At 36.4% G+C, this 23,515-nt stretch overlaps 3 protein-coding genes across 6 annotated transcripts; 1 reads left to right on the top strand and 2 right to left on the bottom strand.

Annotated features, from left to right (window-relative positions):
- Positions 1-1,696: 1,696 nt before the first annotated feature.
- bnip4 (BCL2 interacting protein 4) lies at positions 1,697-4,136 on the bottom strand. Its single transcript, XM_016566447.1, has 5 exons — positions 3,905-4,136; positions 3,303-3,450; positions 3,138-3,204; positions 2,034-2,263; positions 1,697-1,946 (listed from the first exon to the last, which is right to left on the bottom strand). Exons 1-5 carry the CDS (start codon positions 3,945-3,947, stop codon positions 1,901-1,903), a joined length of 534 nt encoding a protein of 177 aa, XP_016421933.1. The 5' UTR covers positions 3,948-4,136; the 3' UTR covers positions 1,697-1,900.
- Positions 4,137-4,883: 747 nt separating this feature from the next.
- Positions 4,884-7,860, top strand: smndc1 (survival motor neuron domain containing 1). Its single transcript, XM_016566421.1, has 6 exons — positions 4,884-5,064; positions 5,618-5,737; positions 6,008-6,150; positions 6,296-6,454; positions 7,174-7,327; positions 7,424-7,860. Exons 2-6 carry the CDS (start codon positions 5,618-5,620, stop codon positions 7,559-7,561), a joined length of 714 nt encoding a protein of 237 aa, XP_016421907.1. The 5' UTR covers positions 4,884-5,064; the 3' UTR covers positions 7,562-7,860.
- A 375-nt stretch (positions 7,861-8,235) lies between these two features.
- add3b (adducin 3 (gamma) b) lies at positions 8,236-23,183 on the bottom strand. Of its 4 annotated transcripts, none has more exons than XM_016566424.1 (15): positions 23,017-23,183; positions 21,841-22,082; positions 18,472-18,607; positions 17,842-17,993; positions 14,567-14,647; positions 14,261-14,410; positions 13,924-14,067; positions 13,565-13,663; positions 11,992-12,162; positions 11,608-11,868; positions 10,970-11,086; positions 10,786-10,875; positions 10,230-10,347; positions 9,408-9,515; positions 8,236-9,279 (listed from the first exon to the last, which is right to left on the bottom strand). In XM_016566424.1, exons 2-15 carry the CDS (start codon positions 22,060-22,062, stop codon positions 8,957-8,959), a joined length of 2,172 nt encoding a protein of 723 aa, XP_016421910.1. In that variant the 5' UTR covers positions 22,063-22,082; positions 23,017-23,183; the 3' UTR covers positions 8,236-8,956. The 4 variants fall into 4 exon arrangements, with proteins under 4 accessions (XP_016421910.1, XP_016421911.1, XP_016421908.1 ...); XM_016566425.1 differs by having other exon boundaries at positions 9,408-9,503; positions 21,841-22,085; XM_016566422.1 differs by having other exon boundaries at positions 21,841-22,085.
- Positions 23,184-23,515: the final 332 nt, after the last annotated feature.

Below are 23,515 nucleotides of genomic sequence, written 5' to 3' on the forward strand. Positions count from 1 at the left end.
TTTTTTTTTTTTTTGCTGAGATTTGATGCAGTGACACAATTTTGCAACGTGATTACGCAATGACGTCACCGCGCAATGACATAGCGTCATTTAGCAACTTTTAGCAACAAATCAACCTTCCTTTAGCAACTTCCCCTGAAAATTAGTTGGCAACACTGAGTCAGAGTCAAGCTGTAAGAACTTTGAAAGATGGAAATCGCGCGCAGCATCCCTACCAAGATGACGTGGGATGACTTCAAGTCCTTTCCTACTTCATTAAGCACCTGCTGGCTGCTGCTGATGGCCATGGATGATTTTTTATTTATTATTATTTGTAATGTCTTATTGAACATTTTCAAATAACGCTTTGACATAATATCAACCGTTTTTTTTTTTTTTGTTAAATAGGCCTACTAAATAATAGGATAGCGAATAACATTTTCAAAATGTAATTAATCAAGTCATAATAATACAAGTAATTCTTCGGAATTTTCTTACGTTTCGTTTTGAAACACTTTCGAACATCGAATAATCACTTTTAATGCTGAACCTGGCATACGTTTTTCAATGTGCGAAATAAGAGCACAAACGCCTGCAGGTTTCTTATAAAATGTTCACACATTAGAAAGGCATTAATGAAACCTGCTGTTCAAAATGTCAAATCATCAAGTCCTCAGTTTCACTTAGCCTAAGTCTTACGCTATTTCTCTTTTTTTCTCCCTCCCAAACTAACTCAATAACATACGTATAGCCTATAGCAGTTATACGTCCATATCCTGATCATGTGCTGTCGCAATTAGGCCTGCTCATTCTGTACATGTAATTTGATTATTAATATACGTCTTAACCGTGTTCGTTTATCAGTAAGCAGAATTTCTTCTTTAGGCACGTTTAGTTGTGTATTTTAGATTTAACTGCTATGCTGCCTGTATATGTAGGAATACACAGTTATCCATTGTGTGGAGTAGTTTATTCTCTGTGAAAAAATAAAATACTGGCAGCCTATGATGAAATCGATGCTGCCATTAATCATATTGTCTGAAATTGTCTATAACTCTAATTCTGTTAGTTTGGTACGTTTTAAATAAAGTTATAAGAAGTGTCAACTCCAACCAAAAAACAAGCAGAAAGTCCCACACCGCCACCTGCTGTCCCATAAAGGCAAACACACAATTTGAAACTGGAGAGATCGGTGGCAAGTTAAACATAGTTAATGTTCTGTTTTAAAAAAAATCTTCCTGTACCTACATTTATTATTATTATTATTATTACTAATGAGATACACATTAGATCTCACTAAATACTGATGAATAAGAAGTGTCAAATTTTTTCTTGGTTGGATGGATGCACAAAATGTGAAAGTATTTCTTTTTTTCTCAGCAAAAATGAATTTCAAGATTACTATTTTGGCAACAGGGTTTATTAGTTTTTCATAGCATGTCACATTAGAATAAATGACAGAATATGTATTTATATGCCTCTGAAATTTCTGTCAAACATAAATTTGTATTTTTCAAGAGTAATGATTCAAAATGTTTTTAAAAAGCAGGTCAGCTGAAGGACTATAATGTGACCTGGTCAGTAAAATAATCTTCATGCTTAAGTATTTAATGTAACAAACATTTTAGTTCCAAGCAAAAAAAGATTAAATCTATTAGGCATATTTCCTGGTTAATCTAATCTGATACCCATACATAACTGGATTCATATTTTTTTAAATTCTGTGCCAAATTCCCCACAGGAGAACCAAAGTAAAATAATGCTGAGAGTTTCCATCTCTAATCATATTTTCACAGTGTCCTCTTGCATAGTCCTGCATTTCTCCTGGAAAAAAACTAAAGGGTTCTAGGCTGTCAGGTTTTTTCTAGAGACACTGACACACAGCATACACACACACACACACTCACTCATGTGCTATGACTCAGATAATAGAGCACTGAGTGGAAAGGCGTTGTCCAATACAGATCCTGCAGAGAGAGATTAAAAATAGTCAAACTGTGAACAAAAGAGTGGCAAACATTAAGTCAGACTTTATAAGTGAAAAAGTGTCTCACCCCAACCCAAGCATAAGGATGTGTGTCAAAACTAGAGAGGGTAGCAGTAACTTCAGCAAGTTTGTGTTAATTTCCTTGTCATTTTTGTCTGTGTTTTTGCAGCACATTCTGTTCCGTTTTGGACGTTTAATAATAAATGCTGCTGGTGGTACATTCTCTGGTCGGCTGGACCAGTCACAGATCCTTGCAACAGCCTCAGCTTCCTGTTTGCTTTCTGCTACAACTTCCCCCTGGAACAGAAAGAGCAAAGCCTCAAAATAAAATCTGATCTTTTAGTAATCGAAGAAGATGTAGACAAGTTTGTTGAGATTTAGAGAAATTTAGCATTACATAACTTGCTCACCTATCCTTAGTCTTGAATGGGTGCCGTCAGAATGAGAGTCCAAACAGCTGATAAAAACCTGACAATTATCCACAAACAATCCACATGACTCCAATCCATCAATTATCAGTGTAAAGTGAAATGCTGTGTGTTTGTAAGAAACAAAGTCATTATTAAGGCACTTTAAGGCATTCTATTCTGCCCAAAATACGAGTCCATAATCCATAATAACATTTCCTCCAGTGAAAAGGCCATCCTCTGTTGTCATCAAAATCCACAGATATATTTGCTTTAGATTGTTTTCACTTGTAAACGATGCTTGAATTGTGCACGTTTCTCCTGATCAGACAAGGCAATGTTTCTCTGGAGAAAGCAATATTGTGGATAGAGGACTCGTAGTTTAGTAGGATGCAATGTTTCTTACAAACACACAGCTTTTTGCTTCACAGGACGCTAAGTGATGGACTGGAGTTGTGTGGATTACTTGTGAAGTTTTTATTTGCTATTTGAGATACTGTCATTCTGATGGCACCCATTCAATGAGCAAGTGAAGAAATGCAAATTTTTTTTCAAATGTGTTCTAATGAAGATACAAACTCATTCACATCTTGGATGGCCTGATGGTGAGTAAATTTTCATTTTGGGGTAAACTGTTTTTAGTGCAATATTTGTACCACTTAAACCCATTAGTACTGCCTATGAATATTGTGGAAGGGTATTTATATTTTAATAAATGCAAACCTGTGTAAGAAAAACTTTTTTCTTTTCTTTCTTTTTTTTACCTCTGCAATGGCATGTGTGTTGAAGGAGGCTGCACTGATGAGTGGAGGTGTCTGGACACGTCGAGGACTAGGAGGAAACAAAATCACAACAGCCAATGTGATGAGAATGATCATAAACTCCCTTGTAAAAGTCTTGCATGTACATGTGAAGTGGTTTATACACACCTGCTACAGTGAGAACTTGTCCGTGAACTACTGCTTGATTCCCGTTGTGCTTCCAGAAGCATTTTTTCCAGGTCTGTGATATCAGACAGGGCTGGTGTGCCCTCACTATGTTCACTGCATGAATCAAAGTGGAGCTCTACCCATGAGTCTAGTGGAGAAAGGTACATCAGAATATTTTAAAATGATCATTGAAGGCAGTTTCCACTTTTAGACGTGGTGAATGTTTGATTAGGTCTTTCAGATAGAGCTTTACAAACAACCACACATACTTTACTACACTTAGTGTAACAGAAACTGAACCAAAAAGGGGTGTTAGTCAATATTTCCAATACAATCCGTGCAAAAAAGGGGTCACCGTAAATGTCTCTTGTCCTTCAACAAACAATTGGACCAACAAAAACAGAACAAGTGTTTGTTTTAGCAAACAAGTTGCTGACTTGGCAGATTTGAACAAAAAGTTCTGCTTTATAGAGATTTATAAAAAGAAAACAGGGTGTAAAGGGTGTAAATAATTGATTGTTACTATTAATGCTCTTATTGTTTTCGTTAGTTGTCGATGTAGGTACGTTATTTAATCGAGCAAGACAGATTGTGTAACTCACCATGCAGACTTTCTTCCTGGGTTATAAATTTTTGCGCTGACATCGCTGTTCCTTGGAATTTCAAATACGTTTTAAAATGTAGCGTGTCCTAAATTTAGTTTGTTTGTGAACAAAAGACTAAAGGTTGCTCGACCTGAGAAAAATACGGGACAGTATAGCGCTCCTGGAAAACACTGACGAAATCTTTTGTTTACAGACAGACACCGAGCTCTTATTGGTCAGTCCATAGACCAATCATCTCAACCTACGTAGGTCCGTAGAACTCAGGCGCTAACACGCTACACTAGACTAGAGTGTGTGTTTTTTGGAAATACAATAAAATATAGTGATGTTGTTGTACTCTCTCCCTCTCATGATTCAAGTGGTTTCATTAGCGTGGTAATTAAAAAAAGTCTTATAAAATAAAAACAATGAGAAGGGAAAGGAAAAAAGAGTACATAATGATTTGACTGTTATTTAAATATTTAGTGTTGGTGTCATGGTGCGGTTGGTATGTATGTATGTATATTTAATACACTAGTGCAGGTGTGTTTGTTTTTGTAAAGTCAATGTAGTTTCTAATGTACTAGGTGTCTTGAAGAAGTGTGTCTCGAGTCTTCATTTGCAAACAGACATTCACAGCAACTTTGAATTGCTTTTGTTGGATTACAACATATAATATAAAACGTGTATTGCATGGTCAAAATACAAAATGACAGTTTAAATAAAGTCCCTACTTTGCAGAATGTATATATATATATATATATGTCAGAGCCATATCTTTTTAGAAAGTTATATTGTTTTAAAATAGATTTGTATAAAGTTTCAATAAAATGTTCCAAAAGATTTTTCAGACTATTATACTGGCTTAATAAATAAAGTATCACTAGTAATAACTGTCTTGAATGCCTTCGTCTGACAAATTCACATTTCACATTCAGATTATTTTATTTTATTTTTTATTTTATTTTCCTTTCTTTGCAGCAGCAACACCGCGACAACTTTAATCACGCGAGACTGTGGCGTCACATCCGGGAAAAGGTCGAAACGACGGTAGTGAGAGACGATACAAACGTAAAAGGAACGGTATTCATTTTACGAAAATACAGTCGTTCATGGGATACTTAAACACCTTAATTTATCTGGTTTTCATATAAATATTATACTAGGAATATTGAAAGGTAAGACGCATGTTAAAGGATGATCCGGTTATCTTGTGTTTATAAATATAAACATGTCTTCTGTCGAGCGCGAGGCCTTGTGCTCCATTTAACGTTATTACATTAGTCACTGATCTGCGTTTAACTTGAAACAAATATTTGTGAGACTCACTGCTAATGCTGTATTAAATTAAGTAAACATGTAAAATGAAAATGAGCAAATAAATATATACACACATTGTTATTTAAATGTGAAATATTAATGTTTTTTCTTCGTATATATATCACAAGTACACATCCCAACATATTGTAACATTAATATTTAAAAATGTTAATATTGCTTTAAGTTTAAAGGAGTATTTAAAAAACTTAATTTAGGTCGGATTCAGATCGAAAATATTTGGGAATCCTGATCTAGAGAACTAGGTTATTATGAATTTTGTGCTGGTGCAATGTAAATTATTTGTTATCTGTCTATATATATATATATATATATATATATAGAAAGAAAGGGTGGGTGGGTGTTTTGAGGCCTGTTTTTACTTAATGTTTTTTGATTTTTCTTTTTCTTCAGATGTCTGAAGAGTTGGTAAAGCAGTTGAGCAATTATAAAGCTCAGCTGCAGCAGGTGGAAGCGGCGCTCTCTACAGATCCAGATAATGAAGATCTGCTTAAACTGCAGAAGGACCTCCAGGTTTGGGGCACAATTATCCACTGCTTTTTGTGAGGCATTACTACAGTAGAGAAGAATTGTGAGGTTTATATGTATCTTTATACACTTACTGGTATAATGTGTTTGTTCTTTTGTATGTGTTTGCATTGTTGAAACTTTCAGTAGTCTGCCATGTTTTTCAGGGTCCAGTTTTTGTCACTTAGGCTGATGACTGATAGCTTCTGACAAGATTTAAAGTACCTTTCTATGTAAGTATATTCATCAAATCATTGCTGTTATGTGTCACTATAGGAGGTGATTGAGTTGACAAAAGACCTATTGACATCACAGCCGGTGGAGGGTGCCACCAGCACCAAAAGCTCAGAGGCAGTCGCTCCCACTCGCAGCTGGAGGGTCGGAGACCATTGCATGGCCACCTGGACACAGGACGGACAGTGAGTATCACACGCCAACACAGTGCTGGGTGGTATATTGATATTATTAATTGAGTGTTGGGTGGGATTGTGGTCGGCTGCATTTGGAGGAGGGATGTGTGTGGATATCCGTACTCACCTGCTTACAGTGCTGTGTGATTGGCAGGGTATATGAAGCTGAAATTGAAGAGATTGACACTGAGAACGGCACGGCAGCCGTCACCTTCGCTGGCTATGGTAATGCAGAGGTGTTGCCGCTTCATGTACTCAAACCAGTGGAGGAAGGCAGGAGCAGAGAAGACGAGGGGGGAAAGCCCAAATCCAAGTAAGTGGATGTTAAAATGACTTTTAGATCAGTTTTGATATAAAATCTGAACAGTTCCACACATCTTTATAATGTGTTGTATGATTTAAAAACTGTAAATAAGCACAGTTGCTACAGTAAATTGAGACGTTAGTAAAGAAATACTTGTTTTATTTTAATTTTTATTATTAATTTTATTTAATAATTAATAATTTTTATTATAGATTTTTCTCTTCCCCCCACCTTGTAACACTTGGTGTTCCTGGTCAAAAATGATCTGCTTACAAAAAGTCTTGGTATGCTATTACGAAATATTGGATTCAATGTTTTTATTAACTTGTTTTCTTTCAATAACACAGGTTTTGTATTTCTTTTTGAAATTGATTATTTTGTAGGCCTTTTTGATCTGAACTTATCCACTTCAGTTTTTTTTTTTTACTGATATTTTTTACAATTATTCACAAATATTGCTTTTTTTCCCCTCTCCACTAAGGTGCATAATCTCAGATCAATGAGATTAATCCGTTCCAAAAGCAATACAAAACCTGGGCTAATTGAAAGAAATCAAGCTGACAAAGTTTGAATCCAAGATTTGCTGGTAACAGCATAATGAGAGATTTACGAACTATTTATAAAAGGCCAGTGCTATAGACATTAATGCACTTCACTGCGTTTGTGTTTGCATATGTCTGAATAATTCTGTTTTTTTTTATGTTTTCCCATTGTGTGTTTTCTCTTAGGAAAGAGCTGCTGGCAGAGCAGAGAGAATATAAGAAGAAAAAGACCCAGAAAAAGGTGCTGCGCATGAAGGAGCTGGAGCAGGAGAGAGAAGATCAGAAATCCAAATGGCAGCAGTTTAACAATAAAGCCTATTCCAAGAATAAAAAAGGACAGGTGCGTATGAGAGAAACAGAAAATCGGACTAATCTTGCTATGTTTTTTGTTTTTAACCCTGTCATCATGTTCGTGTTGTATGATCATCTTCTCTAGGTGAAGAGGAGTATATTTGCATCTCCAGAGAGTGTGAATGGAAAAGTTGGCGTTGGCACGTGTGGTATCGCAGATAAACCCATGACCCAGTACAATGACACTTCAAAATATAATGTCAGGCACCTAATGCCCCAGTGATCTCCCTTGTGTTCTGTCTGTTCCCATCTGTAATCACCAAACATAAAAATGAATCAAACTGAAACCCACTTAGAAATCATAAACAGATCTGATTGGACATGAAATAAATATAGTAACACATTTCCCTCCTTGTTTTGTTTCTAGTAATAGTGGGTGTTTGTTCTGTGGATGTTGGAGCTGTTCTGTACTGAACGAGTCTCTGGATGTTGTAACTAATAAAACATCAGTCCTCAGTGAAGCACAACTCCTGGTTAGTTTTACAGGTTTTTTTCCTCATGCTCTCAGGACCAAGTCTGCAGGAGCTGCTGAGGATGGGAACTCTGCTCTATAGTTTTTATAATGTGTTGAACAAGCATACATGGAAAGCACTGGCTTTCCTCATACATAGTGGAGATAGGGAATACTGGTGTCTTTGAACAGATTAAGCAGTTTTTTGTTTTGCTCTCTCCACCTCTGTGTCTAATAAGCATTCTGCTGCAGTCCATTTGTTGTTACATTTGCTTTTCAGTTTTGTATATTTACATATTTGAGAGAAATAAATGTTGATTTGTTGACATTTCTACAACAATTTGTGATTTATTTGCTTTTTCTTTTTATTCAAATTGTTTTCCAGCTGACATCTGTATTATTATAAAATTATTTATTTCCTTCATAAATTGTAGCACACTTTTATTTCAGAAATGTTAAATTTACACACGACCATGAGACTGCAAAGTACAAAAGCAGTATTTGACCATGTAAGACAAAAACGCATTGGTGAGAACAAGAAAACATCACTATTAACATAATTACAGCACAAAAAAATAAAATCCATGTATTTGATAGTGTAATTAACATAATGGTTATACCCTATTACATAATCAGTCAATCAAACTATTAGTAGAATAACAATCTGTTATCAACCACATTTCCATTTACAAACCAACAAAGCTTCATATCATACTGAATGGCTGTTTCCCATTTAAAAATTATTTTAATACTTTAATATTCCTAATACGCAGGAATTCAATTGCACACAGTCTTTCATACAATTCACTGTCACCTGATAAATTTGGCACACAACATCAATTCATCTACAAAACACAATGTAGAGCCATCAAAATATTTCCGATACTTCTCATGTTCAGTGTTTAGGGCTGTGAATAAGGATTAGAATTTTTCACTTAGTCTGCTGATATTGTGTGTATTTATGTACAGTTTATAAAAGTGTAGGAGGATATTCTTAGGCTATTTAGTTGTTTAAATAGCTGTAGCAAAAAGTGTTGAAATATTATGTTTTACAATCACACAAGTCATTGCTTCGATCTTAATATCCCTGTCTGCTAGCCATCGCATTTTTACATTTGGCCCTGCTGAAAATACATTACCCACAAGCCCCTGCACAGTCCCATTTACTCAGTCCTTCTTGCATTCCTTTTCTTCTTCTATCTCCTTTTCTTCTTGCTCCTTCTCTCTCTCCTTCTCTTTGTCTTTTCCTTTCTCCTTGTTCTTTTTGCTCATCCGCAGGAAGGAAGGAGTACGAAACATCTTTTTCTTCTTTTTGGGTGTCTTTGGCTGACTTTCAGAAGAGCTGGTGACTGAAATGTTGTTGGCGACAGTGGTTGTTATGGAGACCTGCATCTCTTTAGTGATGCTGAGCTCTGTGACCTGTAGAGTGAGGTCATCATCCTGCGTCAGGTCATCGCCATCGCTGCTCTGCAGCAGAGCTGAAAGACTGTCTGAGAACGAGAGGAAGAGACCTTTCAGCATGAGGTTGTCCAGCCCAAAACCATAAAACTGCAGCTAATCTGATCTGAATCTGGTATCTGAATCAAATACCAGTGTGATGATATGTGAGATTCTATACCTCCTCTTTCAGGGCTCATGAGAGGTGAGATTGACAGGGACACAGTGGAGCCGTCATATGTAGTCATTTCTCCATCTGTGAATTCCTCATCAGCCTCTGACTGAAGAGCTTGTATGTCAAGAAAACATCATTTGAAAAAGCCAAATAAAACACAGTGGTTAAACTGAGGTTTTGAAGGTAGGGAAGCAGCAACATCTCCTTGAGATGGAAAGTATGTACTGGATCAAACAAGAAATACACTGGAGCTTACAGGAAATGGAATGGACTGGCAAACTAAATAATTATATACACTACTGTTCAAAGGTGTGAGGTCGGGAAGATTTTTTAATGTTTTTGAAACAAGTCTCTTATGCTCACCAAGGATGCACTGATTTGATCAAAAATACCGTAAAAAAATTGTAATATGACAATGTTGTCATACTGATTTATATTTTAATATGTAATTTATTCCTGCGATGTCAAAGCTAAAATTTCCATTACTCTAGCCTTCAGCATCACATGGTCTTTCAGAAATCATTCTCATATGCTAATTTGCTGTTCAAGGAACATTTCTTATTATTATCAATGTTGAAAACAGATGTACTGCTTAATATTTTTGAGCACGAAAAATGCATTTTTCTCAGGATTCTTTGATGAATATGAATTTCAAAAGAACAGCATTTATTTGAAGTAAAACATCTTCTTCCTCACACTTTTGCTCAATTTACTGTGTCCTTGCTGAATAAAAGTATTAATTTCTTTCAAAAAATAATCTAGCTGACCACAAAACTTTGGTAGTTGGTAGTTACATTCTGTGCCCTTGTATGCAGAGTGTGTGTGTACCTGATTGGCTGTTCTTATTCTCCACAGTTTGTGTGTATTCCTGTATCTCTGCCTCTGATTGGTTAAAAGGGTTGGGTGGTAGAGTAGCTGTCTGCTTCTCATCCTCGTAGATGAATGCCTGAAAAATAATAATGGCAAAGGGTTTGACTGACAATTGTGTAATTTTTCTTTATGTTTTGCCACGACAGTGGTTTTGGACTTAAAAAAATCAAAAAGGTAATTGTGAGATAAAGTTTAATATATGAAATAAGGTCACATTGCAAAATATAAAGTCACAATTACCTTTTTTGACTGATGAGGAAACAAAAACTGAGTAGAATTTAGCTGTTGTACTCTATGTAGGGACTCATGTCGTGATTTCATGGAGACCCTACATTGAGTACAACAGCTTTTTCTAGGTTGCTGATGTTATTGAGGTTTCATCTCATGTGAGTGTCATCATTTTTAACATACCTTTCAAAAGTACTGTTACACTAGAAAAGTTTTAAAGTGTACTTTTAAAGGGAGTTTGACTGGTACTCGTGCTCGTGTTGGATTTATTGGTGTAGTTACGCACTGGTCCAGGAGGCTTGTCAATAACAATGTCTGCCAGCAGCTGAGACTTGGGTCCAGCTGTCATCAGATCTGCTCTGTTCTGCTCCCGAATCTAAACCAGCACAAAACAAAGCAGTGCTTTAGTGTACAGAACACAATCTGTGGACACAGTCTGTTCAGTCTGTATTTTCTTTCTCTCAAAATACCTTATTTCTTTTTTCCAGTACTTCACTGGGGTTAGTATTAAGTGGGACAAACTGGTTGGGGTCTTCAATCCTAATTGGGGTGTCCTTGCAGCTGCCTGACTCTTCTGACTTCATCCACTAAAAAAGAAAGAAAATAATGAATTGAAGAATTATTAGTGAATATTAAACACATACATAAAACAGGTGAAAATATAGTAAAAATGTTTGGCATGCCACCAATTTTTTATTTATTATATTTTTAATATTTAAATAATATTTTAACAATAAAAGTTCATGAAAGATTAAAAAAAAAAAAAAAACCTATTTCTACTCTACTGGTCTGATCTACAGAAGCAAAATAAAAAAGAATAAAGGGAAAAAAGGGAAAAAATATCTGTGACTGTGTCTTTTTTCATAAATCTGTGTATATTATGTAATTATTTATTGCTTTGAAATATATCTCAATTATATATCTTATTATTTGTTTAGTCTGAGGCGGTAACATGCTTCCATACTGATCACTGATTAACAACACTGAACACTGACTTTATAGTCATTAAGTTGATGAAGTGAATTAATAGATGATACTGATTCACAGCCATGTGAAACCCTCAATGTTGTTTGCAAATATGTTTGTACATGATCATATGCAAGGATACCATGGTTTTGGTCCGGGGGCTGCAGGTCCCGTTGATGGACTCCTCAGGTACATTGACTTTTAAGTAGCAGTTCGGTGAGTTCAGCCATCGTATCCTTTCTCTATCCCGCTTCTGTGCCAGGAAATGCAACGGACTCTGTGGAAAGACGTCCTTTTCCTCTAGTCCCACCCCTGTGACGGTCGCTGGGATCTCCACATCGTTGTGGTGTCGAGGCTTCTCTTTAACTATGGGATGCCGGTAAGTGTAACCTGTTCTGTAACCCTGGAAACACAAGGTGTCATGTTAGCTATCACTATTGTTTATTACTGTTAAATATTTAATAATACATGCTTAATGGAGTCAAAAAGACAACATCTGGTATAGATTAGCTCACAGACCACTCACTAAGTTATCTAACATCCTCATAAGCGACTCGAATTCTGCCTCTCCAACCCTCCATCTGATATGTCCGTCTGGCATTTGTCCACTGGGATTTTTCGTAGCAGCAGTTTTCAGACTTGTTCTGTCTAACACACACAGGTTGTCAACGCCACCCGCACATAACAGAGCGCTAACCTGAAGAGAAACAAAGGCAGAAAAACAGAGATGATGTTGGATGACAGTTTAACCGCTCTATAAATCTACTGGCAGAGTTTAAAGGAGACCTATTATGCCCCTTTTTACAAGATGTAATATAAGTCTCAGGTGTCCCCAGAATGTGTCTGTAAGGGTGTATTCACACCAGGAAAGTCCGCTAGTTCACTTGCTTTGGTCCGGACCAAATACAATGTTGATTTTTTTGGTTTGGTGCGGTTCACTTTCACACGGCCCTTTTTGCAAGTGAACTAGAAACTGTAAACAAAACCACACGTGTGCTTAAGGTCATCCTTTCATTGGTTTATCCATTCAACTGTACCAGAGTTAGTTTGGAAGCGGACCGAGATCACCTCTTCAGCTGGGTCTCGGTACGGTTGTTTGGTCCGCCCCCGAATGCGATTGCTGTATTCACACCTGCCCAAAAGATCTGCACCAAGGGGGGAAACGAACTTGAGTTCGATTTAATCGAACCAAACAAGACAGGTGTGAATACACCCTAAAGTTTCATTGTGCAGGATTATCCATATTTTCCAAAATGAGGCTGTGCCTTTACAGCTCGTACGTCAGATATTCTGCCAAAAAATATGTGTTTGGTTTTGATTATCATGTCTATTGCGCTGAAATCATGTTTTAAACCATATTGGTTTAAACTTCTGATATATACTGTTTTCTGAGTGCACACATCCGAAGCCCGCACACAGAAATCGACTGTCACATGGCATGTTAGTACTACACAAAAATCTTTCATGTCTTATTGCACTTAAACTGTCAAATACACACAAGTTTATGTTAAAAACACATGTGAGTTACAAAAACCATCAGTTATGTCTGTGAAGGTAAACAGCTGGGAAAGAAACTGCATGTTTATATTAGATATGCGTGGCAGCAGCGTAATATACAGTAAATAAATCAATAAATTCATGGCATTCTTGTCTCCTCTGAGGCTGGGACTCTAAATAGTGTTCTGTGATCTTCAGTGCAGCCAAAGACAGAGCAGTTAGCATACTTTGCTTGAACTTTCGCCATGGCGTTAAAACTGGTATACCGTTGTCACTTGCGAAAAAACAATGATTGCGCCGTGGGTGGAAACTTGCAGATTAAGGGGCGGTAATATTATAATAAAATCCCTTTTCTAAGTCACGGGGAAGCAAAAACTGACGAGCTCATTTTTTTTACAAGCTTGCAGAAAAAAAGAAAAAAAATGATTGGCAGCTCGGTTGTCAATCCATTCCATTTTCTGTGTTTTCCAGATTTAGTTTAATCCAGTATATATACAGTATATATAATAATATATATATTACTTTTTCATTTAGTGTATGTATTTGTATTAGTTTATATATTCGCATGTGTCTGTATTTCAGTTTTAAATGTGTGTGTGTACCTGTATCTCACAAGCTTGGTGGCTGTGATAAAGATAATGAAAAGCTTCCTCTATCGTCTCTCCAAATGCCAGTAAACCTTGATTCCTCAGGACCAAAACCTAAAAACAAGCAGAATTACATCAGTGTTGCGATCCCAGCATTCAGTAATGCACAAAATATTTCTATAAATATAATACTAAGCGATTTTATAACGACTATAACTATAAAAACAAAAGTCAACAACAATTAACAAAAAATTCTAAAGCACATTTTAACTTGGGAATGGTGAGGATCTGCTATTTTTCCCTTGCCATGCTGTACTATAGTGAACTCCTAATGGTTGTCATGCCAACGGGTAGCAGAATTCACAGACTGTCACCTTGGCATTGGGACCAAGAGCTTTCTGAAGTTCCATCTTCTCCTGCTCGTTGGCTAAATCACCATGGTAGCTAAAATAAGACACCTCCCCCAGCAGCAAAGCTTCATGGGAAATGGGTAAGATGCCACATTTCATAGAAGAGACCTACGGGACATACAGAAGTTGCAATGTGTTACACTTTAACAGGCAGGGTGAATGCTGGGTCTATGCCAATGGTTTTTAAGGGTCTGGGGCCCACTAGGGGGCCTCAGCAAACTTCCAAGGGGGCCGCAGGACATACATATATATATATATATACACACTGCTTGTGTGTGTGTGTGTGTGTGTTATTACTCACGGCAGCTGTAGTTGGTGTGTATGTATGAATAACACATTTGGCATCTGGTCGGGCAGAATACACTGCAGAATGTGGTTTGAATCCCAAAACATCCACAGGTAATGCAGTGGCTCCCTGATCAACCACCTCGCCAATCAGATTTACCTTCACCTTTGAAAACCAAACATTACAAGGAAATTATAAACATTATTTATTGCCTTATTTCATATATTCTTCCACATATTACATATAATGGTGTAATTATATTCAGTTGTCAGGGTTTCCAACTTCATAATTCATGTTCAGGATGTGTGTGGGTGTGTGTACCAGACTAGCTGCTGTGGCCTCTGAGAACGACAGTCCTTTAGGAAGAATAAGAATATGATCTTGCTCTTTACTGATACGCAGCTGGAGAAGAAAATAACAGAGAAAGAGTAAAAGAGAGCGAAAGAAAGACAGACACAGAGAGAGAGAGCACATTATAATAAATGTTGGTATCAGACATACAACATGGTGAAATAATGTATAATACATATTTTGTTTGAATATTTATTTATTTAGTCATTTATCAGATAATGTATATAACATATTTTGTTTGAATATAGAGAAGGTCTCTACACATTGCCATTATTTTTACAGTGTTTTCTAAACAACTGTTCACAAAGACTGCCCTGCCACTTTTTGATTTCATTTTTGCATGCTGGTCTGGTATTGTGGCATAATCTATTTCAGAAAAATCCACAGTTAAACATGTAAAGGTGGCCTCTTCCTTTTTTTAAGTGGGCAACACTTGGCCAGAATTAGCTAAAATCAGGACCAAACTATGTTAAGATCGTTTTTCTTTTTCAAAACAGCAAAAAACAAAACATGACATTTGATTTTTACAAACTCAATGCAAACCATATTTATATGTATAAAATATGGAAATGCATTTCAGTCTTAATGGTAGATAACATTTCAAGTTTTTTCATCAATCAGGATGCAAAGTGTGATGTCCTACATAAAGTGCACTTTTGAGGACAGCTGTCTCAATTCATTCATTTGCACTTGCAAATCAATAGTGAATGTATTGAAGCACGCACTGTCAGAAAAAAGTACAAAAGCTATCACTGAGGTGCAGAGCTGGGTAGTAACTGATTACATGTAATCTGGATTATGTAATTATATTCCAAAAATGAAGTAATTGTAATTATTCAATTACATTTTAAAATACTCAGAATCAGACTACAGTTACTTTGTTATTGATTACATGATTACATATTATTCACTCTATAGCAATAAATTATTCATAATGTATTGAATCTCCCTAATTCTTCTTTTTGATATTTTAAATTTTTCTTTCTAAAATAGCCTACCGCTTATATAGTCATAAAGTCTTCCAGTTTTGCAGACATTCCCACAAAGACCAGTCACTACTCATGTAAATATTAATCACACAGAAATTTGAGAGGCCACACAGCATTTGACCACTGCATTTACACAAATCCTTTCCGTTTTAAGACACATTAATTTTTATTTGAATCATCACTAGATTTTTTAACCTTGTAGTATTCATGTAGTTTGTCTCTGGAAGGCTTTTGTCTTTCAAACAAATGTACGTTATTTCTTATTTACATGTAATGCAGGGATTACTAAACTTTTTTTGTCAGCTGAACCTCTTTCACCTAATATATTTACTTGAAGGACCCCTGAGATTTTAAAATAAATATTTTAATAATTAAGAATCACATGAATTGCATGTTCACAGATCTCTGACATTTTGATTGATGTTATTTTAAAATTAGTTATTTTAATTTCTTCATTTTTATGATTTCATTAATTAATTAATTGGGGTTCATAGTTCCTTTATGAACCCCAGTTTGGGAAACCTTGATAATGTAATGTAATGTTTAATGCACTTCATGTTGTCAATAACAACGGATGGAATATATTTTCTTTTTCTTTGCATTTTTATATCAATATGGTACAGGATTATCCTATTTAAATCAATGTGACAAATTAGGTCAAAAGTAATCTAAAAGTAGCCTGATTATATTACCTAAAATGTGTGATGTAATGGATTGCGTTCCAAACTACAGTTTTTGTCATGTAATTTGGAATCATTAACGAATTACAATTTGTAAGTAATACCCAGTTCTGCTGATGTGGTACCTTTTCAAAAGCTAGGGGTGCTCCGATCAGGATTTTTGAGGCCGATCACCGATCGCCGATCACAGAAAGCAGTATCTGCCGATACCGATCACCGACACCGATCTTTTTAAAGCCTTCTTTTTATCATTTATAACGATTTATTGTGGTACTCTAATCAGGATTTTTAGACATTTATTCAGGGCAGGAAAATGGGGGGAATTCCCCTCTTAGGTGACTCTTGTGAGAGGAGAAGCAGCACGGACTGTGCTTTCACACAGGAGTCTGCTGCCTACTGATCCGTGGCTGATTACCACAAACACAACATTTATCCATTAGTTTGATTTCAAATCCAAACATTGTAACTGAAAATGCTTTTCTGCATTGCAATTCTTTTTTTACACAGTACAGTAATACAACCTTTCACAGACATGTTTAAACAAAATAAATATAAGCAACACATTATTCAATGCTTTTTACTTTTGCATTTACTTCTAGATTTATATATTAAGTTGCTCAAGCAAGTGGCAAAACATTTAAACTACTTTTCTTACGTTATCACAAACTTACCATTGACAGAAATAGTCAGCTCTACTGCCTTTCCTTTTGCATTGAAATCTTTATTACAAGCAATCCTGCGGTTCATAAAGAACTTTGTTTTTCTACCTCCACGAGTGCCATCTATTATTGCCTTGTTTATCTAAAAGTGATCTTTCCCTTTAAGCCAAAAAGCCATACGTGTTGACTGTGAAACACAGTACTTTAATAATATGCACGGCACTGCAAACGGAGTAATGTGAACCTCGCATTATGTGTGCGCGCTGCGAGTGTGCATGAGCGCACGGTCTCCAGGAGAGCGCGCGAGAGTAGTGGTACCTAACCTTCAGCATTATAATTATTTCACCCGCGCCGTACAGGGACTGAGACGGTGCCGCTGAATGCCGTGCCAAACCTTCTCACGGCAGGCGCGTCATCAGCTTGAGATCGGCCGATAGTGATCGGTAGCCGATCAATCGGAGCACCCCTATCAAAAGCTACACCTTTTTACCTAAAGGGTGCATCTTAGTACCTTAAAGATACATATCAGTATCTAAAGTCTACATATTAGTACCTAAAAAAAAGTATACATTAGTACTTTTTAAAAGGGCACCGCCCCAATGACATGAATGTGTACAGCACAGTAATCCATCTGATGCTTTTGTCATTTAGTGAGTTGTGAGTCATGACAGATCAGAGCAGAAGTAGAATTTACAGTTTTCTGTCTATTCTTTCCACAATGGCAGCTATTCTCTTGTCTCTCTGCATTGTTCTGACTCTTAAGCCATAACTATGGTAACCAGTGTTGTTTGAACAAAAGCATCTAATTTTATTACATGCAAAATGACTGTGAGCACAGTCAGTCCTAGGTCGGATTTGAAAAACAATGTGTGCTGCAAGGAAAAAAGGCAAAGTGCGCAACATATGTGAGTACTCACAGTTATATACGTATTTGGGAAGTGGGTATGTCCGTATAGGTCTAGCAGCCGGTACAAGCAGGCGAGTTTACAGCGGCCCTGCCTCTCAGCTTTAGAACAATTAAACCACTCCACACCACACAGATCATTCACTGGACTAATTGACCCTGCACCTGGAAACACACACACAGCCAAACAACAAAAATAAATATCTGGCTTTATCTGAGCTTCTAGCTGATAACCATACAGAATTACATGCTTGCCATCTGTTGACCATAGCAACAACAAATAATCTTCAATGGGAATGTATAAAGTGTCAATGAAAGTGTGTGTGTGTGTGTGTGTACAGGTATATATGGTTTATGAGGACACAAATGTGTATAATGACATGGGTACTACAACGTAAACATGGTTTATGAGGACACTTCCTGTGTCCCCGTAAAACAAAAGGCTTAAAAAACATACAAAACGGTGTTTTATGAAATTCAAAAATTGCCAGCAGTTTCCTGTGAGGGGTAGGTTTAGGTGTAGGGTTGGTGTAGGGCAATAGAAAATACAGTTTGTACAGTATAAAAACCATTACGCATATGGAGAGTCCCCGTAAACCACAAATACATGTATGTGTGTGTGTGTGTGTGTGTGTGCACTCACTGCTGGGACTGTATACTCCAGTGTTGCTAAATGTATTGCTGATGATCAGTTGTGCGATGTGACTGAGGAGACCACTGGAGTTACTGCCTTTGGAGCACTGCTCCTTTACCATACACTCCAGCTCCTCCTTAAAGTTCTGCAACAAACACACACATTTTAACACGTTATCAACACATGTATGACAGTGTATTGGATAACAAAATATCAAGCCAAGTGGCATTTATTTTAAAGAAATATTTGTTTGAAACATTTGTTAAGGTTTTAAATTCTGTTAATTTAACACACAAACTGACTTTTGCAGTCACTAAAAAGTCCAGTTGGTTAAATGTAATTGCAAGAAAAGTAGTTCTGAGAAAAGGTTTTGCATAAGATGTTTGCAGTTGCTACTCCATATTTTTGTGATTTATTTATATTTTATTTAATCTACACTAACATTCAAAAGTTTGAGGTCAGTAATATTTGTTCAGCAAGTATGCACTTTGCAATTGATCAACATATTACAATGTTGTTGTTTTTTTCTATTCATCAAAGAATCCAGGAGAAATGTATCATGGTTTCCACAAAAATGCACTGTTTTCAACATAGATAATAATAAGAAATGTTTCTTGAGCATCAAATCATTATATTAGAATAATTTCTGAAGGATTATGTGACTCTGAAATCTGGAGTAATGACTACTGAAATTTTAGCCTTGCCTTACAGGAATAAATTACATTTTAAAACATATTAAAATAGAAAACAATTATTAGTATTAAATAGTAATAATATTTCACAATATTATGTTTTTTGAGCAATACACTCTTAGAAAAAAAGGTTATTTGGGGTTCTCTATAGAACCCTAGGGTTCTTTATTCAACTCCAAAGAACCCTTTATGCCAAAAAGGTTCTATATAAGGAGAAAGAACCCTTTTTGGCACAAAAGGGTTCTTTAGGCTAAACCATGCTTTATGTATGTTTATACATTAGGCTATTTAAAATTATTATACTACATTATATTTGTGTTTTTATTTCAATTTTACTTTGACACCTTTATTCCGAAGAAAATAAACTTAAAATTTACGTCTGCACTTTCAAGTTTAACGTTTCAGAAAGGCGGGGCATAGAGGAGAAATAATAATGTACAGTATGTGGAAAATAATGTGTAAACACATTTCATTACACCAAATACACAAAATTATGTTCTTTTTAGCAGCATCATATGACCCCTTTAATAGAAAATAATTGCCACGTGATCCTGTACACTGAAAAAATGCCTAACATTTAAATTAACTGGTTTTACTTAAGTCTACTATCACTGAATCAACCTATTAATTTATACCAACAAACTGTTTAGGTAGAAATACATGTGTACTAGCAGTGTATAGCAATCTGGACAGTTTTATCTATTTATTAATAGGTACACGCTATAGTCTTCTATTTAATCAGCACACTAACATGATTGCAAGTTAGTCAGCCTACCATGTCATGTAAGATGCCGTACAGCTCTTTTATTGACGAGCATATCGTATGGAGTTTCAGTGTTCGATTTAGATTCTAAAAGGCTATTCTTATAACTCATCCCTCCAAACAGATGCATAAAATGATCTTTGACATAAACAGCAAACAACTTGAACGTGTATCTATGCTCTGATCAGTTTTGTCCCGTCTGCAGTCTGCACAGCGCCGCATTTCAGCCGCGCGCCTCTCGCGAGAGTGATCACGTTTAAACTTCAACGGTTCACGGTCTTTCATGGGTTACAGAATTGGCAAAAGTTGCAGTATACAAAAAAAATAAGTCAGACTACCTGGTTTATAGGTTTATAGGAGAATGTGGAGTAAATACTTGACATTTATTTAAGGTAAAGGGTAATGACCTGGTGGTGAGATGCAAAATAAGTTGTCATTAATATACTATTTGATGACAAACTTTTCACATTCTAATTTTACTTATGTATTTTTTTTGCAAGTTAACTTTCAATTTATTTATTTGTGCAAGTTAACATTCAATTTTTTAATATATTTTTTTGTGGATTCTAGCAATCAACATATTTGTGACTGACATGTTGGGTGGGTAAGTAAGGTGGAGGGGGTTGAAAAAAACAATATTTCTAAAATGGAGAGTGCTATTTTAGAGAGGTAACAATAATAAAAAGTATGAATAAATAAAGAAAAATGGATTTATGTTAATCCCTGTAACTGTTGCACTATGAATTGCTGCGTTATATATATTGCTTGTCATTGTAAATGCTAATAAAAGTGTCTTAAATGATCACACAACACCTTGATGTGTTATGCTTATGGTTATTTCAGTTTTTCAAGTGATAAAGTAGCTACCTTTTTGGGAAGAACCTTTTCTTCTAAGACATGCAGCCTCTGTGAGCATAAGTAACATCTTTCAACACAAAAAATGTACCAACCCCAAACTTTTGAACAGTATGCAAAAAAAAAAGTGCTTAATTTTAAGTCTGACATATTTTTCTCAAATATAGGACATTTCTGATTTGTTCATAGCTCATTCTTTCATGGTATTAAATAATTACTGACAACAAAACAGGCTTTAAGAGAAAAGTTCAGTAAACAGAATATCCAGTCATATGTGTCTTTGCCGTGAAACAGTTCAGAGAAGTCGACATGCCCTGCGGTGAGACATGCTATACTTAATCTAATAAACTTTAAACAGCATTTTATGCTTTTTATAATTACAAAGCATGCAGCTCTTATGGCCTCAAGCATGAATATGTATACTTTAACATAAAAATATGCTGCACCAAAGAATCATTTAGTATAATCCACTAATTAAGAAAAAACGGTTTAAAATGATCAAAATAAACATGCTGACCAGTTACAGAATCAGAAGTCATATGCTTTATATACATTTAAACTTAAAATAGTGATGTTGATTTAAAAACAAAAATCATGGACATCACATCATTCAAATTTAAAGTTGAAACTATGAACTTCAACCTCAAAGCCTCGGCTGCAAAAGATGAAAGATTTTGCTGTGTATTTAGCCAAAACCAGGACATGAACGTCATGCAGTTTTGTTGATTATCAAGCCTTACATTTTGCATATTATATGGATATTAAAAATAGATGAAGCTATAATCAGATAAGAGACTGAGCTTCATCTAAGGCATCAGAAATGTGCCTACAGAGTTACGGCCCTCAAACATGATGCACAGAAATCCCTTCAGGTTCTTTATTCAGTTCACCCACTCCCAGTATTTCTGATGATCTGTGCATGGTTACTAATGGCAACGGATCTCCACTTGTTGGTTGTTATGCAATCAAACAAGCGTGGGCTCCTCTTAAAATGCAAAGGGAGGGAGAGAGAGAAAGAGCATGCGAATTCTCACTTTGGTGCGAGTGTGTGTGGGAGTGACGTCTTACTGGACTCTGTAGAATCTGTGTGACTCTCTTTCTCTGCTCCATCATGTTGAAGTCCTGCCTCAGGTCAGGTGACATAGCGCTGCTCCTCAAAGCCTCGGGGGACTGGAGTTCTTCTGCGCTCTCGCTGTAGACCTTCTTCACATTTAGACTGGATGGGGGGCGGATGCGTAAACCGCCCTCTTCATCGCCTGCACTCATCTCAACACGCTCACCCTCGCTCATACATAAACACAACACACAACCTTCTGCTTCAGAGAGAGAGAGAGAGAGAGAGAGATCCACTTGAAGCTGTGTTCACAATTGCTGCATGAAAACAAAAAGGTCAGGGCACTTTGGATTACAAATGAATTGTCTAAACACACACATACAAATAAACACTCTCTCACACACCTGCATGCCTGCTCTCCAGTTGACATCCTATATAAGTCATGCATATCAGCACGCACCCCACAGAGAACAATTCACACCTCAAATGCCCCTCTTTCCACCCTGATAGCCCGAAATCACCCCAACACCCCCAACCAACAGAAGTTTTATTTTGAACCTGAATTAATTTTGTTTGAATTTAAATGAGCTTATATCACTAAACCGTGTATAATTGTTTTGAATCATGTATGTTATGTATCTAAACATATAAGAGCAAGCTATCGAGTAACGGAACCCTCCCTTCTCAGGAAAAAAAGTCGCGTCCTGAATCTCCCCCATCTATCGCGCGTCTTGCAACCACCGCCTGCGCGCGTTTAAGAAATCTGCGGTGTCTCAAAACTTAGTGAGCTGCCTACCTAGACAACATTTATATGTATTATTGGTGCGAGCAGAATTTTTTCGGCGTCACACATAATTTTTGGGCTTCATATGCACGTTCTGAATCAGTTTACAACAGAACTGCGCAAGCATTTAATGCCTCGAAATGATGTCTAGGTAGGCAGTTCAAAATATTTTGATGCACTAATATTGTGTAGCTGCTGCACTATATAACTGAACATCAAATTTAAGCTGAATACTAACTTCACATCCAAAAAGATGAAAACCGACTTATTTTAATGCATTTAAAGATCACTTATAATTGAAAAAGTCGCGCAGTTCTTGCTTTGCTGTCGCACTTTATTAAACATTTTGCGTCCATCTATCTAAGCAAGTCTATTAGTCACATAAAGAAATAAATAGGCTACTCACCTTTCTCGGTCTCAGTTTAAATTTAATCCCAGAATTGCAGCAGGAAACATATTAACTATATAAATCGGCTTCAGCCAGAATAACTATCAACAGCACATCAGACGCATCCGAGTCTATTTTCCCTCAAGTCTCAGTTTCTTCTATCTAGAGCCGTAGTGTTGCGTGTATCAGGATGTGTGAGGAGTGTTTTGCGTGGGAACTTGGTGAGGGGATCACGTGACCAGTCCTGTCCGCCCACAGGACCCCCACGACCCCACCCCCCCATCTTTAAAATACACAGATAGGGTTTATACAAACGCGAAGATACGAACCAGATGTTAGACATCAAACACACACATTTATACAGCCCTGCTGAGGCTGGGTTGTTTGGCCACTTTATAGCAGTTTTACTCTTAAGCATCCATAAATAGGCCTAATGAACATGTATAGTCCTATATATTCTATATTGCCCATAAAAAGCTTATTGTATTTATGTCTCACATATAAACTGACCCTGAGG

Source organism: Sinocyclocheilus rhinocerous, unplaced genomic scaffold (genome assembly GCF_001515625.1).
Source record: "Sinocyclocheilus rhinocerous isolate Xijiao unplaced genomic scaffold, SAMN03320098_v1.1 scaffold392, whole genome shotgun sequence".
In the NCBI taxonomy this organism is placed as follows: domain Eukaryota; kingdom Metazoa; phylum Chordata; class Actinopteri; order Cypriniformes; family Cyprinidae; genus Sinocyclocheilus; species Sinocyclocheilus rhinocerous.

Bases quoted from the DNA above. Each gene is read 5' to 3' on its own strand.
- add3b (XM_016566424.1), bottom strand. From the start codon at position 22,062: ATGAGCGAGGGTGAGCGTGTTGAGATGAGTGCAGGCGATGAAGAGGGC. The intron at 11,869-11,991 runs GTGAGTGGTCTG...TTGTGTTTCCAG, and splicing joins TGAGGATGTTAGATAACTTA to GGTTACAGAACAGGTTACAC. The intron at 9,280-9,407 runs GTATAGAATCTC...TCTCGTTCTCAG, and splicing joins CATGAGCCCTGAAAGAGGAG to ACAGTCTTTCAGCTCTGCTG.
- smndc1 (XM_016566421.1), top strand. From the start codon at position 5,618: ATGTCTGAAGAGTTGGTAAAGCAGTTGAGCAATTATAAAGCTCAGCTG. The intron at 5,738-6,007 runs GTTTGGGGCACA...GTGTCACTATAG, and splicing joins AACTGCAGAAGGACCTCCAG to GAGGTGATTGAGTTGACAAA. The intron at 6,455-7,173 runs GTAAGTGGATGT...GTTTTCTCTTAG, and splicing joins GGGGGAAAGCCCAAATCCAA to GAAAGAGCTGCTGGCAGAGC.
- bnip4 (XM_016566447.1), bottom strand. From the start codon at position 3,947: ATGTCAGCGCAAAAATTTATAACCCAGGAAGAAAGTCTGCATG. The intron at 3,205-3,302 runs GTGTGTATAAAC...GTTTCCTCCTAG, and splicing joins ACAAGTTCTCACTGTAGCAG to TCCTCGACGTGTCCAGACAC. The intron at 2,264-3,137 runs GTAAAAAAAAGA...TTTCTGTTCCAG, and splicing joins ACACACATGCCATTGCAGAG to GGGGAAGTTGTAGCAGAAAG.